We start from the raw sequence: 13,036 nt of genomic DNA, 5'->3' as shown, positions 1-13,036 counted from the left end.
TGCATCGTCGGCTTGGTTTCCACGGAGACGAACAAGCAGCGACGAACACCGCTTCATTTTTCATTTCACGTGAGCTCAGCCGCGGGAAGGCGACTGGTGGAAATACGCCTAAAATACGCACAGTGTGAATGCGGAAGAGTCAGAGCGACCAAAGAATTTCAACTAGGGGATGGGCTACCAACGGGCTACACTGCTTGCCCCGCATATGATTCAGATGTCGCCAGATATATTTCGCGGAGGCACTCCATCGTCTTTCATTGTCAACTGTCGAACTTAATTGCTGACAGAAGATCTGTACAATATGGTCCTCGGGATCAGCGCTCGGCTGCCTCGGCATTGCGGCGGTACGGCATACCGGATGACAGCTCCGCCCCGCTCGTGGTCTTTTTGGCGTCCTGATTGGCTGCCGATTTTTATCCTTTTTTCACTTCTCAGACGCTGATGCCTGCCCTGGATTAGCACCGCGCCTCGTCACATACCCAGGACTGTACTTCAAGATGCCAGCGGTGGGAGAACGGACCTCTCCTTTCTCTTTTCTTCTCCCCACTCGCTTTCTCTGCCCTCCGCGTTGCCAGGCGCGGTACCTTCAGCAGCGGCCGTCCCGCTGTGGATGGCGGACCCGAGCTCGGACCCGGATGCCCATATCGCGACCACACTGGGTGCGCTGCTCGTCGGCGGCTGCGTGGGCCTTATGTGCGTCGCTTTCCTCTATTATTGTTTCTGTGCTGACGTAGCCATAGGCTGAGCGGTGTCCTCGCCGTCCAATCCATCATCTTCTACAAGCTCTACCCCTCCGACATCCGCCTCCCGCAAGGTCATGGTGCTCGTCGTGTGGATTCTCGACCTCCTCCACTCTGTATTCATCGTCGCCGCGCTCTTTAACTACCTCATCACCTTCTTCGGCGACCGAGGGAGAATCGACCACATTCCCTGGTGCGCCGCGCGTATGCCGTTCTGCGAGAGGAATTGACTGTTTTCTAGGTCGGTAGCACTCAGCGTAGTGGTTACTGCCGCGCAGACACTTATCGTGCACTGGTATTATGCGCACAAGATATGGACCTCGAGCGGACGGAACTGGTGGATAACCGCCCCGATTGTGGTGCTGGCATTTGGGAGGCTGTTGGCTGCATCAGGTGCGTGTCTTGCTGCGGCGCGTCCAGACTCTGACCAACGCAAATAGTCTCGACGTCTGAGATGATCAGGCGCCCCAACTACTCCAACTTCAACAAACACTTTCCCGGCTGGGTCTTCACCACCGGGCTAACGCTCTCCGCGTCTGTCGACGTCCTTATCACGGCGCTGCTGTGCTATTATCTGCGGAGCATGGGCAGAAGAACGAGCAGCACGTTGTGCGTCATTCCTTGCGTTGCCTAACTCGGCTCATTTATCGGCCTAGAATAAACCGTGTTGTTCGAACGATGATGTTTTACACGCTGGAGAATGGACTGATCACCTGGTATGTCGGTTGTCTGCTTCTAGTTGATAACATCTCATCTGTCTACCTTAGTCTCGCCGCGACGGCCTCCCTGATATGCGTGCGTGTTTGTTTTTCCACTGTCTCCTTGTTGTCTCCTCGGGCCGCGATCCATCTCGTGTCTGCCACCGTCCGTTCCTATTTCGGAGACGCGGCAGCAATGCTGTATGCATAGCAAATTGCTTCCTGTGTCCTCGCCAGACAGCTGGCAAATGTGACAGTCGACATGGGCGCTATGATGGACTCACCCGAGTGGATGTCTGTACCGGGAGCTGACGCATGATTTTGTTCGCAGTGGCTTACGATGCCGACCAACTTGATTTTCATGGGCTTGCACTTTGTCATCGGGAAACGTACGTGTGGTCAAACTTTGATTATCGAATTATCGAACTTACCTTGCCAACTAGTGTATGCCAACTCCCTTCTCGTATCGCTCAACACGCGGCAAGAGCTGCGCAACATGCACTTCTTCGCTGGGGACAAGGAGAGCAATAATACTCTCCACGCGAGCATGTGGCCTATCGTGGGCGGGAACAGCGGAAGCGCGGCTAGCGGTAGCGTCGGTGTAACTTCGCCGGTCGGTGGATACGGAGCATACAGCACCGGTACCACTTCTTACGCCTACGGAGTTGTCTCGACAGGATATGGGGATGTCAATATGACGGTAAGTTTCTTTCTGGTCATCAAGCTCCCATTATCTGGTTGCTCATGTCCTGTCCAGACCCCAGCCTCCGCCTACCGGCCCGCATTCAAAGTGCCCGTCTCGCCGCCCGCGCGGGCCCACGGCTCGTCCAACGAGATCGGAGTGCGGGTCACGCGGACCGTCCGGCGCGCCTCGGACGATCTCAGCGTCAGCGATATCTCGCGAGACGAGTACCCCGACGCGGCGCATGTCGGCGTTGCCGGGCGGAGAAATCAGTTCGGAGCCGCGGTCCATGCGCGGCGCAGTCGGGAGCGCGAGCACCATCAGTTGACCAGTGCCTTGCCGTAGCGCTTTCTGGGGGCGAGGTGGTTCTTGCTTATATGCCGGAATCTGGCCACGGATGGGCTATCTTCCGGTCTGCCTTTGTGGATATTCACGCCAGCCCCATGCTGGATAGACTTTACCAGTCTTCCGAGGGGACCGGACCCGCGGTCTTGGCTGCTCTTACAGTCGGCGACAGCCTTCATTCCTATCTCTCCCATCGTTGGCATTTGGAATACTTTCTGCGGATTGTCTTCTGTGACGCCGTATACTGCGGCGTCCCATACTCACTCGTCCGAGGATAATCCTCATTATATATACTCTCATTTGTACTACTTGTTCGTCGCATTGCCACAACTGTTAACGACTACTTATCGTTATACATACCACTTCGTTACCAATTGAATGTTGGTTTATCTGTACTGACTGACTGACCGTTCCATTATAATACTAGTAATGTTATTGTTTCAATCGGTCTCATGAGCAGCAGTCACCGCAGTTCAAACACCAGAGATGACATTATTATCCGGCGTCTTACTAGCAGCTAGGGCTCGTCTACGGGCAACAACTGCCTCCGCTTTGTCCCAGAAAGTTATCGTGTCATATGAGACACCTTCGTACCACTCCGTATAGCCACGCGATACGAAACGGATGTCAATCTCCTCGTCCATGGCTACCGGCTCTATGTTGGCACCCAGGATCCCTGTCGGCGACAGGCACACCAGTATCTGCAGCGCCGGGCACTCTGCAAGGAATGCCTTGATATTGTCCGTGCTCTGCGGGTCGTCCTCGTCGACGTGCTCAGACGAAATCGCAAGGTGGGTCAGCGCGGGGAGATGCGCGAGGACGGCGAAGACGGCCTCGGCGAATCTCGAGTCATCGTCAAAGACATCGAAATGGGTGACTCGGCGGAAGATGGGGATGGCGGCTATGGTTTGAGGGTCACCGCGGACCAGGCCGGACCGGCCGATGATATCCTCCACATAGCAGGCGAGGCGCCGAACTGGCATGGCAGAGATTAGCTGCAGGAATTCGGCGGCGTGGTCCTCGCTGACGCCGGCAATGGCCAGAAACTCCACGTTGGTCATGCTGCTCAGCTTGGTTTTCTCGGCATCCGGCATCTGCGCTAGCTGTTGTGCGAACTGCGAGCCCAGAACGAGATGGCGGACGCTGTCGCGGAGGAACACGTCGGTTTTTGCTAACGCTGCATGCAGAGAGCCGGACTCGGCGGCGCTATCTTCAACACCAGCCCGGGCAGGCTTGGGAATTCCTATCTTCAGACTGTAGTAGAGGAAAGGCTCGATCCTGCCGGGTCTTCAGCGCTCTTCATGAGGTTCAGGGAAGCTTACCAGACGAGAACACGACGAGCGACGAGCAGCATGGCAGGGATCGACGCGCGATGAACGAGCGCAGTCGTCTCGAAAATTTCCCTTTCGAGTTCGGGTGGGAGTCGCGCGTCCATAAGTCCGGAGGCTGGGAAGGTTGCCTGTGGATAGTAGGTAGCCACGACACAGTTGCTGTCAGTATTGACTTAGAGATGCTGGTGAAAGTTTGTTGAAAGTTTGATCGAGAGATCAGTCCGAGTCACAGTGTCACAGGATGATGTCACATCCAGCCCTTTTCACTCTGCTTCCACTCATAGGTTTCCGCGAGTACTTGAGTACCCCAAATCCAGTGGTTGTGGATGCTTATGTTTTCCTGTGAAGACTTGAAGTCTGAAGGCTTACCGACACCTGACCTCCATCTAGTACCCACTACAAGACATGGATTCTCATATCACTTCTTCCCTTGGATCACTGCCTCTTGAACTGGAACGAGAGATCTTTGAGCTAGCCGCACGCTCAGACAGCACAACTATCCCTGCTCTCCGACTTGTTTCCCGCTACGTGGACGTGTGGTCAGATCCTCCCAGCAAAGGCGCAAGAGGACTACGCTGACGTTCTAACTTCTCAATAGGGTCGCGCCTCTCCGTTTCTGGGTCGTGCGTCTCAACAACAAGCGCGCTGCTTCAGCGTTCATGGAAAACCTCCGGTCAAAACCCTCGTCCTACTTCAGGCAGCATGTGAAGCATCTTCTCGTGGAGTCAAACAGCGCGCAGTGGACACTGGCGGACGTCAGCGCAGTACTCAAAGTCTGCACCAACATCGACTCTTTCGGGACCACCTTCAACTTCAATACGCCTGAGATACTCGAGCTGCTGTCACCGCTGCGGGTCCGCCACCTCACAGTCGACCTGGGTGCGCTCTTCGGGCCGGGAAACCCCATAGACGGCCTCCATCCGGCGTTTGCCCGCGTCACTCATATCAGCCTGCACGATGGCATTGACGATGGCGACGGCGCAGACGACGCTCTTCTCGATTGTCTCAGAGTATGTGACGGGCTGCGGCTTCTGCCTGCGCTCACGCATATCCGACTGCCTGTGTCCAAACTCTCCGCCTGCAAAACTGTCCAGGATCGCCTTCTGGGGATAGACGACGAGGTACACTCCCGCATTCAACTCGTCCTCCTGGTGGAATATCACGAGCCTGGGGGCGAGATTATGCCAGAGATCCCGGAGGAACTGGACCCCAGGATCGTACTCTCTTTGGTGGACCATGCATACGACGAGTTTTGGGCTGATTGGGAGCGGAATGCGCGAGGCGGGCGAAATATGTGGACGGAGGCAGAGGAGTTGGTTGCCAATAGATTAAGTGAGTTGAATTGGGCATTTGCGAATTCTCGTCATGAGCAATTTCAGAAAACAAATAATGATGTACAGGACGACTGGGCATTAAATAATGGAACACTTGATATATGAAGAATTGTGCAGCAAGTAGCGCAAATCCTTATTTCGCGATGGTGGTGTCCAGTAGACAGATAAAACACGACTCGGAATAAATAGTCGAGGAGCCTGAAAGGAATTTCTGCTTGGATCCAGTTACTGAGTGTCCTTTGTTGGCCAGTAGCGCTGCTTCAAGTTTTCGAAAAGCCGACCGGAGAAGTAAGTACCTGAGTACCACTTACATCGTCCTTCTACCAGTGAGCTTGCGCCCGCCTCTGGGCAACGAGTTCTTCCGCCCTGTCCCAGTAGTTCTGACCATCCAAGCTTTGAGTAGCGCCCTCAAACCATCGATTGTAAATCAATGGCACAAGGCGAATATCGATGGCGACAAAACGGGCCAGATCTCGCTCGAGGAAACGACGGTCGGGGTTTCTAAGACACACGAGAACCTGCAGTTTGGGGCAGCCAGCGAGTAGGTCCCGGACGCGCCATTGCTGCGCGAATTGGGCGTTGTCGTGGGATAGCGCGAGATGGGTGAGTGCGGGGAGCTGCATGAGAACGGTGCGGATAGCCGAATAGTTCACCGATTGGCCTTCGTCGAAGACGTCGAAATGAGTGAGGCGGCGGAAGATGGGCAGGGCAGAAAGCGTCCTAGAATCGTATTTGTTGAGCGCCGCGCCGCTCATGATGTCCTCCGCATAGCAGGCGAGGCGGAGAAGCGGCATATTTTCCAAAACTGAAAATAGGTATCCCCTCGCTGCAGCTGTCGTCGCCTCCGACGCGTCGGTTTTCCCTGCAATCGCGACGTAGACTACGTTGCGCATACTGGCCAGCTTTTCTCTGTGGTTTTCACCTATCGTGAGTAGATGATACACAAAGGATGGGCCGAGAATAAGATAGCGGACGGCATGGTAGAGGAATTCATCTGTCTTCGCCAACACCGTCTGTAGTCGCTGGGCTTCGGGTTCATCGTTGGAGGAAGACATGCCCAGCTCGAGATTCCGGTAGAGGAACGGCTCTATCCTGAAGACTTTCAGCTCTCAGACCTTTGCAGATGATCATTCAAGTAGTCACCATGTCAGGACACGACGAGCCACACGCAGCATGAGCGGGATGGACTTGTGGTGGAGGAGGGCTGCAGTTTCGAAGATTTCTCTCTCAAGCTCGGGTGGCAGTCGAGGGTCAAGAATTGAGCTGGCGGCGAGGAGCAAGGTCTGGCGATTGTGTCTGTAGATTGCATTAGCAAACGAGGTTACTTAAGTCAAATGTGCCAAAACGTTGTGACATCAACCTTTTTTCTCCGCTCATCTTCAGCATCCTGGTTTCTTCCGCCACAAAGCACGAGACGAGTCGCTCAACCAGGGAGTAGAGGTTGGGCGGTATAGAGGGAGGCAAGGAAGCGCCAGGCATGTTCTGCTTCCGCGCCTGGTGACTTCAATTGATTTTCAAGATGGGGTCGGCGGCCCGAACATCTTCTCCCGACCCAACGACCCATGGCGGCACCTCACGAACTCGCTGGCACAAATGCCGTTCCAACAGAAGAACAGGCCATAGCCATCCGACAAACGCTATTTTCCGCCAAACAACATATCCAATCGCTGCAAGATGAGCTTGCCAACCTGACGGCCCAGCTTGCTCACGCGTGCAAGCACCGTGACGAGCTCGAAGCCCCCATTCGCGAGCACCAAGCACTGACGTCCGCCGCCCGCCGGTTGCCCGACGTCGTTCTCCGTGCCATATTTATCTCCACCCTCCCCACTCACCGGAACGCGTCATTTGCATCTGACGAGGGACCATATCTGCTTTGCCGCGTATCGAGGCGCTGGAGGGCCCTCGCCATGGATACTCCGTGTTTGTGGGCATCGATGCATGTCGTGATTCCCCGCGCAGAGGCTTTCTTGCCAATGATAGACACTCTTCGTCTATGGCTCAGCAGGTCCACCATAGACCCACTTTCAGTCTCTGTCTGCTTTCCAAAAGCAGTCAGGACACGTTCCCCTCTAGTTACATCCCTACTCGCCATCTTGGTCGGCCATGCACCAAGATGGCAGAAGATGCGGGTAGTCGTGTACGAGAAAGCGGATGTTGATGCCCTCACCCAGCTCACTGCAACGGATCTCCCCATCCTCCAAGACTTCGACATTACAATACAACACGGGATATCGATTCCCTCCATAGAAATCCCATTCGCATTTCTCCGGACCCCGTCCCTACGCCGATTGACTATTTCTCAATTGCCTCAGCCAGACGATGTGCTCTGGGGGCGGCTCGTTCATCTTGAGTTCCATGCCAGCATCAGCAACCTCATCCACTTCTCGCTCTACGCGGTGCGCAAGTGCCACCAGCTAGAATTCTTGAAGCTGACGATCCAGGGCTGGACTTGGCCAAGGGATGCTCCTTCCGACATGGACTTTGAACCCATTCGCTTGCCGCTGCTGTCCGAGTTCCGGATCTTGTTCAGCGACAGCCTCATTGTCGGGCGGACGCTGGAAAAATGCGAGTTCCCCAGCTTGCACCGCCTGAGTGTGCAGTCGCGGTGGCCGCAGCTTATCATCGGCGATCTCGGGCTGCCACAGCTCAGCGCGGCAAGTCCCGGGCTGAAAAGTCTTGAGCTTACGGCGGAGGGCATGCAGCGGGGGGCCCTAGAGGCGGCGCTGCATGCGCTTCCCCAGCTGGAAGAGCTGACGCTCTCGGGCGAGCCGCTATATCCACCGACGACGCCACAGGGCGCCTGGACACGTGACCTAGGATTCTTCGATGCCCTTGCGTCTCCCGCGCTTTGTGCAGCCCTCCGCAAATTGGTGCTGCGCGACATCCGCCGTGCCTCAGATGCGCAGCTCCTCGCCGTCGTCCGCGCTCGCTGTCGCGGCCGCCTCCGCGAGTTTCGATGTCAGCTGCAGCGGCCGCTGGGAGTTGACTTGCGGGAGGAACTGCGAAAGGAGATTGCCCGCGGGCTGCAGCTGAAGGTGGAGGTGCTGAGAGATGCGCAGCTGAAGGTGTATACGCCGTTGGAGCGGACGGAGAGGGCCCCGATGTGGCCTCATTGGAGCGACGACGACGACGATTGATTCATGCTTAGATTGAACTTATTTACTTGGACTACTGGTATACGTATCTGGTCCGTCTCCACCGTTTGAGCAGTCATGTACTATTCGTACTACATAGTTGCATGTTGCACCTAAGTATCGTGCTAAGTACTATGTAGTAGCCTGATCTTAGTCAGCAGATTCTGACTGTTCATCCAACCCTTGTTTGAAAGAGGCACCAACTAGTGACAGGCATAGGCCTGTCGGTGCTCGTCGCAAGCGGGTCGACTTTTATAATTAGATGAGCGTCGACTTGCGATCCGTCAGGATCCTATAGGAATACGAGCCTCATTACGATGAATAAGTAGTAGTGCAGATTGCTTACCAGTACCGCAAGCATTTATCCACTATGTACTCTCTTGAGCTTAATTATTAATAAGCTTTAGTGAATCTACACTATTACTTGTGATAGAAATAGTCGGGAACTTGAGTGTGCGGCGCGAGCAGGGTCATCGACGAAAGCGTTGATCATGATGTGGTCCAGAACTGGAAGCTTGGATGTCCAGCAACTTATGCACGCCCACGTAGGTAATTCAGGCCGAACGGCATTCGAAAAGTTACGCATCGTGAATGTTATTGTTAGAATCATGCACATAACAACGCCGGTTCTACGCCTCCCCAACCCCCTTGATCTTGACCGGCAGCTTGAGCTTCGAAGTATCGTTTCGCCGCCAAAACTCCAGAAGGACCTCGGCAACACGCGTCGGGTCGTCCTATGAAACGTAGTCACGAGAGGCCATCTTAGACAAACAGCACAGCCTACCTCATGGAGCATGTGCCCAACGTTGCCGCCGCCGAGAACGTGCAGCTGGAACTTGCCCTGCATCTGCGCGATCATGAGCGGCTTATCGAGGCGGTCGGTCCCGGCGAGAAGGAGAAGACGCGCTGTGCGCGCTGCGAGGAACGTCATCGATAGGTCTTGGAACCAGGCTGGTGCAAAATCAGCTGGTGGACGAGATTGTACGGAAATGACGGACACATCCAATATGGCGCCGTTGAGCGCAAGGGTGTCCTCCATATCCAAGCGTGTGGCGCGGGTAGATTTGACGACGGAGCAGCTTCGACGATAGCTGGGACAGAAACGCGGGCCGAGTTATCGTTCCGGATTGTCTTCGTTTTCACACTACGTGGCTCGTCAAGCATCTTGAAGATAGCAAGATGATGACATACTGCCACTCGATAGCATCTTCGACAGAGTCAAATCCATCCGGACGGGCATTGAGTAGATTGTGCATGTGTGGTAACGCCTCGACCGCAGAACCCTCGACCACGTCCAGTACTGCGATTCCCAGAAGATGGAAGCCAGCGGCTTGTAGGCGGGGAGAAGAATGTGCGACAACCGCGCCGCCCATGCTGTGGCCAATGAGGAGGAGCGGCGGGGGCGGATTGGGGGAATGAGGAAAGACGGTCTGGACTATTGCCACAAAATCATCGACCAACGTTGCGATATCAAGTTCCACCGGTTCTGGGTCCGTTGTCGAGCGCGTTTTACCTGCCCCAGTCAGTCTAAGCCAGCGAGAAGTTTGCAGGCGCGCACCATGTCGCCTTGCATCTAATGCCAGAACACCCACTTCCCCTCGGGCCATTTCCACCACCTCTTTCGCAAAGCATGCGAAACTGAGCCCAGAGTAGCCTGCGCCATGGTGGCAAACAAAGACAGTCCCCCCGGCAAACTTCGGCGGCGTGTAGTAGGCCCTCACATCGAGTCCGCGTTCCGGAATCGCGACCTGTAGAGCTTCGGAGAAGTAAGATGATGCCGAGAGTGGCGCAAAGTCCGGGTTTGGCGGGCGTTTGGAGGGCTTTGGTCGTGTTCGCGGTCTTGAAATGTGTTAGTTTGGGAAGCGCTGACAACTTGAAAGGCACACGCTGCGGGTGGACCCATGCCGCTGCCTGGTAGCGAGCCGAGAGAGTCGTGGGCTTCCGTTTCCTCGTTGTCCTCATCTTCGTCGCCCATCGGAGGCAGATCAGCGGGTAGCTTGGCGAGGCGCGCAGCCATTGCCGAGCGGAGGAGATCCGACATGGGATCGCGTATTGAAGATGCAACGGGAAAGAGAGAGAGCGAGTCACGGTCACGGGCCCACTTTCCCGCTTCTTCTTACATCCCAATCCAAGATGTCGTTACGGCGCCCATGACTTTGAATCCGGATTCCGTTGCTGCAAGTGAGGAATGAAGGTTACCTTCCCTTCAAACATGACACTAAGACTCTTCAAGTTGACTCAAGTGACACAAACACACTTATTAGAGCTTGCTTACTAGTAGAGCCCGATCTGCCAATCTCTCCGACAAAGACAAAATAACTCTCATTCAAACAGTCAAGTATCGTACACGAGCAAGCATCTCAGTCATTCTCACAGGACACAAACCCATTCGTGGACGAAGCACCGGTGTGTGTAATTACCCTGTGGCCCCGAACACAAAAACGTCAATATCAAAATCAACTGGCCGATCTGACCACCTACGCGCAATACGTTCCAGCTGTGTTGAACACTACTCGATCGGCACCGGGAGAACCCCCGCTGTAGGTTCCGCCTTCGATGATTGGCCACTAATGAATGGGAAGAACATGGTGAGCTCAGGCTGTCGCCCGATCAGAATGGCTGTGGGTAGTACGACTCACCTCGAGCCAGGAACTACCCGAACAGAACAGCCGCAGCCCTTCGTCGTTGAAAAATTGATGAGGGTAAGAATCTGTCAAGACGACGGTGATAAGATAATGCTTTGGGCAGGAGTCGAGAATGCAAGGATACCAGATCCAATCGGACTGTTGCGATGGGCAAAGCCGGCGCTAGTCGCGCTGCTGACCTGGGAAACGGTGTAGACGTTGCGCCCGCAAGTCACGTCGCCAGAGGGAAGGGCACGGGGGATTGTAAGGCCGCTGAGGGCGGGTGCCGCAAATGCGCAAGTGGCCAAGAGCGCGGCGACTCCCAAAGCGTACATTGTGTCGGATGCTTCAGGGAGTTGGTAGTGCTTGACTGCACTTTATACTCACCGGACGACGGTCCAAGCATGTGCATGGTGCGTCCTACAGGACCGCGTGCTCGTTGGGGAAGAAGATTGGAAGCAGACCGTATCTCGGCACTTGTCTGGCGATCATTCGGCGGGGCCGGCGGGGGCAAAACCACGTGTGGCAGGCCATTGCCGCGGGCAAGTACTGGGAGTCCAGATAACGCACGTTGTGGCTACGCATGACTGAGATAGCGACGTTTGATTCGTCGCACAGACTAAAAATAGCCACGAAGAACTAAAATATCCATTAATGCGAGTTTGATGCGAGTCTAGTAGAATATTAATATCGATAGAGAAGTTGACTGCCGGGAGTTGGTTAGGGAAATCCGCTTAGGTGTAGAACGTCGTCAAGCGGCCTCTTGGCGGGTCGTACATAGTACTTCTGTATCTTTTCATGGTCGGCAAATCCTACAGCCATTCCAATAGCGACGATATCGTCCGCTGGGATATCAAAGTGCTTTCGGATAATCGCATCGTAGCGCGGTATGCTGAGCTGCAGGAGAACCTGAATGTCAGATCGATTTCAGACAGCAACTTGGTAACATACCATAGGGACGCATTCAAGCCCACGAGCTCGGACTCCCATTGTAATCCCTTGCACGAATGCGCTATAAACTCCAATGTGAATGGATTCTTGTAGCCACGATATTGCGGACACACACCCCAGGTCAAGCCACGCAGCTGCGTTAAGTTGCCGGTTTATCGTGAATATGAGCGCTACTGGGGCATCGAAGAAGGTACTGCGTCACAGTTCAAGCCTATCTCATGATCCAAAGAGAATACCCACAAATTACGGGCCTCGGCGGCATTCTTAGCTTCTGTGTCCCCTCTTCGCACACCTTGCGCTTCATAGAAGATATTTCGGAAGTCCCTTCGTCGGTCTTCGAAAGATTGTGGTATGTTCAGTGAGGCGCTGTCAAACTGGGCTGTCGAAGGAGTATGGCTCGCATGTGCTGCTAGCATTTCGGCGATTAGGTTATCCTTAGCTGTTCCAGACATTGCATAGACATTCCAAGGCCTGATGAAACGGATTAGTTGCGGTTCAGATCAAAGGCACCGAAACTGGGGACTGACTGTAGGTTGAACCCAGATGGGACACTGTTGGCCGCGTTGACGATGTCTTCGATGACTTCGCGCGGTATGGGGGTCGGGAGGTAGTAGCGTGCCGCAAAACGTTGAGTAAGGAGTCTATCCACCGTTGCTGCTGCGTTGCTTTCGGAGGATGAATCCATTTGTGAGGTAGTACTTAGTGTTGTTTCCGAAGTTGTTTTCTGAGCATGGGCTTTGGCGAGGCTTCGACTTTATACCTTGTTCGGGGCGGTATATCGTACTACCAGCCGCGCTGAGAGGATAAGTCATCGTAATGCATGAGCAAGATGTGTGTGTGTGCTTTGCAAGCCGGTTTCGAGTCGAATGAGCAATGACGTAGGCGATGATTTTGACCACAGACGTGGAAGCACTGAGTAATCCTCAATGGTTCAAAAATATCTACGAATACCACATGGGCATGGTTCAAAGGTCAGCCTCCGAAACGATACTCGACTCGAAATCCATACTCACCACAGAACTTGGAATTATTGCGAGGGCGGTAAAAGGGATTAACAATACCCATCCAACAAGGAGCCGTCATCCACACTGGACCTTGAAAGTGCATGTTGATTACTGAGTATATCCTGGCATCTCACGCATGCGCAGAACACTGGAGAACAAACACAAGAAAATGTGGTCAAAGAAAGGTTCATGA

General features: G+C 54.4%; 7 protein-coding genes across 7 annotated transcripts; 2 read left to right on the top strand and 5 right to left on the bottom strand.

Moving 5' to 3' along the window:
• Positions 1–610: 610 nt before the first annotated feature.
• On the top strand, positions 611–2,465 carry MIND_00194700 (uncharacterized protein; the record flags this gene model as incomplete). Its single annotated transcript, XM_037358853.1, has 9 exons — positions 611–693; positions 784–933; positions 982–1,133; positions 1,181–1,349; positions 1,397–1,456; positions 1,508–1,535; positions 1,770–1,827; positions 1,882–2,138; positions 2,196–2,465. The coding sequence occupies 9 exons, from the start codon at positions 611–613 to the stop codon at positions 2,463–2,465; spliced, it is 1,227 nt and encodes a 408-aa protein (XP_037223948.1).
• A 473-nt stretch (positions 2,466–2,938) lies between these two features.
• Positions 2,939–3,900, bottom strand: MIND_00194600 (uncharacterized protein; the record flags this gene model as incomplete). Its single annotated transcript, XM_037358852.1, has 2 exons — positions 2,939–3,743; positions 3,788–3,900. The coding sequence occupies 2 exons, from the start codon at positions 3,898–3,900 to the stop codon at positions 2,939–2,941; spliced, it is 918 nt and encodes a 305-aa protein (XP_037223947.1).
• A 1,550-nt stretch (positions 3,901–5,450) lies between these two features.
• Positions 5,451–6,609, bottom strand: MIND_00194400 (uncharacterized protein; the record flags this gene model as incomplete). The annotated part of the gene is made up of 3 exons (XM_037358851.1): positions 5,451–6,222; positions 6,274–6,426; positions 6,491–6,609. 3 exons carry the CDS (start codon positions 6,607–6,609, stop codon positions 5,451–5,453), a joined length of 1,044 nt encoding a protein of 347 aa, XP_037223946.1.
• Positions 6,610–6,692: 83 nt separating this feature from the next.
• On the top strand, positions 6,693–8,267 carry MIND_00194300 (F-box domain-containing protein; the record flags this gene model as incomplete). The annotated part of the gene is made up of 2 exons (XM_037358850.1): positions 6,693–7,526; positions 7,572–8,267. The coding sequence occupies 2 exons, from the start codon at positions 6,693–6,695 to the stop codon at positions 8,265–8,267; spliced, it is 1,530 nt and encodes a 509-aa protein (XP_037223945.1).
• A 626-nt stretch (positions 8,268–8,893) lies between these two features.
• Positions 8,894–10,305, bottom strand: MIND_00194200 (Protein phosphatase methylesterase 1; the record flags this gene model as incomplete). Its single annotated transcript, XM_037358849.1, has 6 exons — positions 8,894–8,998; positions 9,049–9,215; positions 9,263–9,408; positions 9,456–9,777; positions 9,823–10,103; positions 10,151–10,305. 6 exons carry the CDS (start codon positions 10,303–10,305, stop codon positions 8,894–8,896), a joined length of 1,176 nt encoding a protein of 391 aa, XP_037223944.1.
• A 319-nt stretch (positions 10,306–10,624) lies between these two features.
• Positions 10,625–11,300, bottom strand: MIND_00194100 (Guanyl-specific ribonuclease C2; the record flags this gene model as incomplete). Its single annotated transcript, XM_037358848.1, has 5 exons — positions 10,625–10,685; positions 10,746–10,831; positions 10,904–10,974; positions 11,034–11,234; positions 11,276–11,300. 5 exons carry the CDS (start codon positions 11,298–11,300, stop codon positions 10,625–10,627), a joined length of 444 nt encoding a protein of 147 aa, XP_037223943.1.
• Positions 11,301–11,608: 308 nt separating this feature from the next.
• Positions 11,609–12,524, bottom strand: MIND_00194000 (Nitroreductase; the record flags this gene model as incomplete). The annotated part of the gene is made up of 5 exons (XM_037358847.1): positions 11,609–11,785; positions 11,840–11,900; positions 11,955–12,032; positions 12,080–12,310; positions 12,367–12,524. 5 exons carry the CDS (start codon positions 12,522–12,524, stop codon positions 11,609–11,611), a joined length of 705 nt encoding a protein of 234 aa, XP_037223942.1.
• Between the last annotated feature and the right edge of the window lie 512 nt (positions 12,525–13,036).

The sequence above is a fragment of the Mycena indigotica genome (assembly GCF_014461135.1).
Source record: "Mycena indigotica strain 171206Taipei chromosome Unknown Mind.scaff0002, whole genome shotgun sequence".
Classification (NCBI taxonomy): domain Eukaryota; kingdom Fungi; phylum Basidiomycota; class Agaricomycetes; order Agaricales; family Mycenaceae; genus Mycena; species Mycena indigotica.
This window is presented reverse-complemented; position numbering and strand designations above follow the sequence as displayed.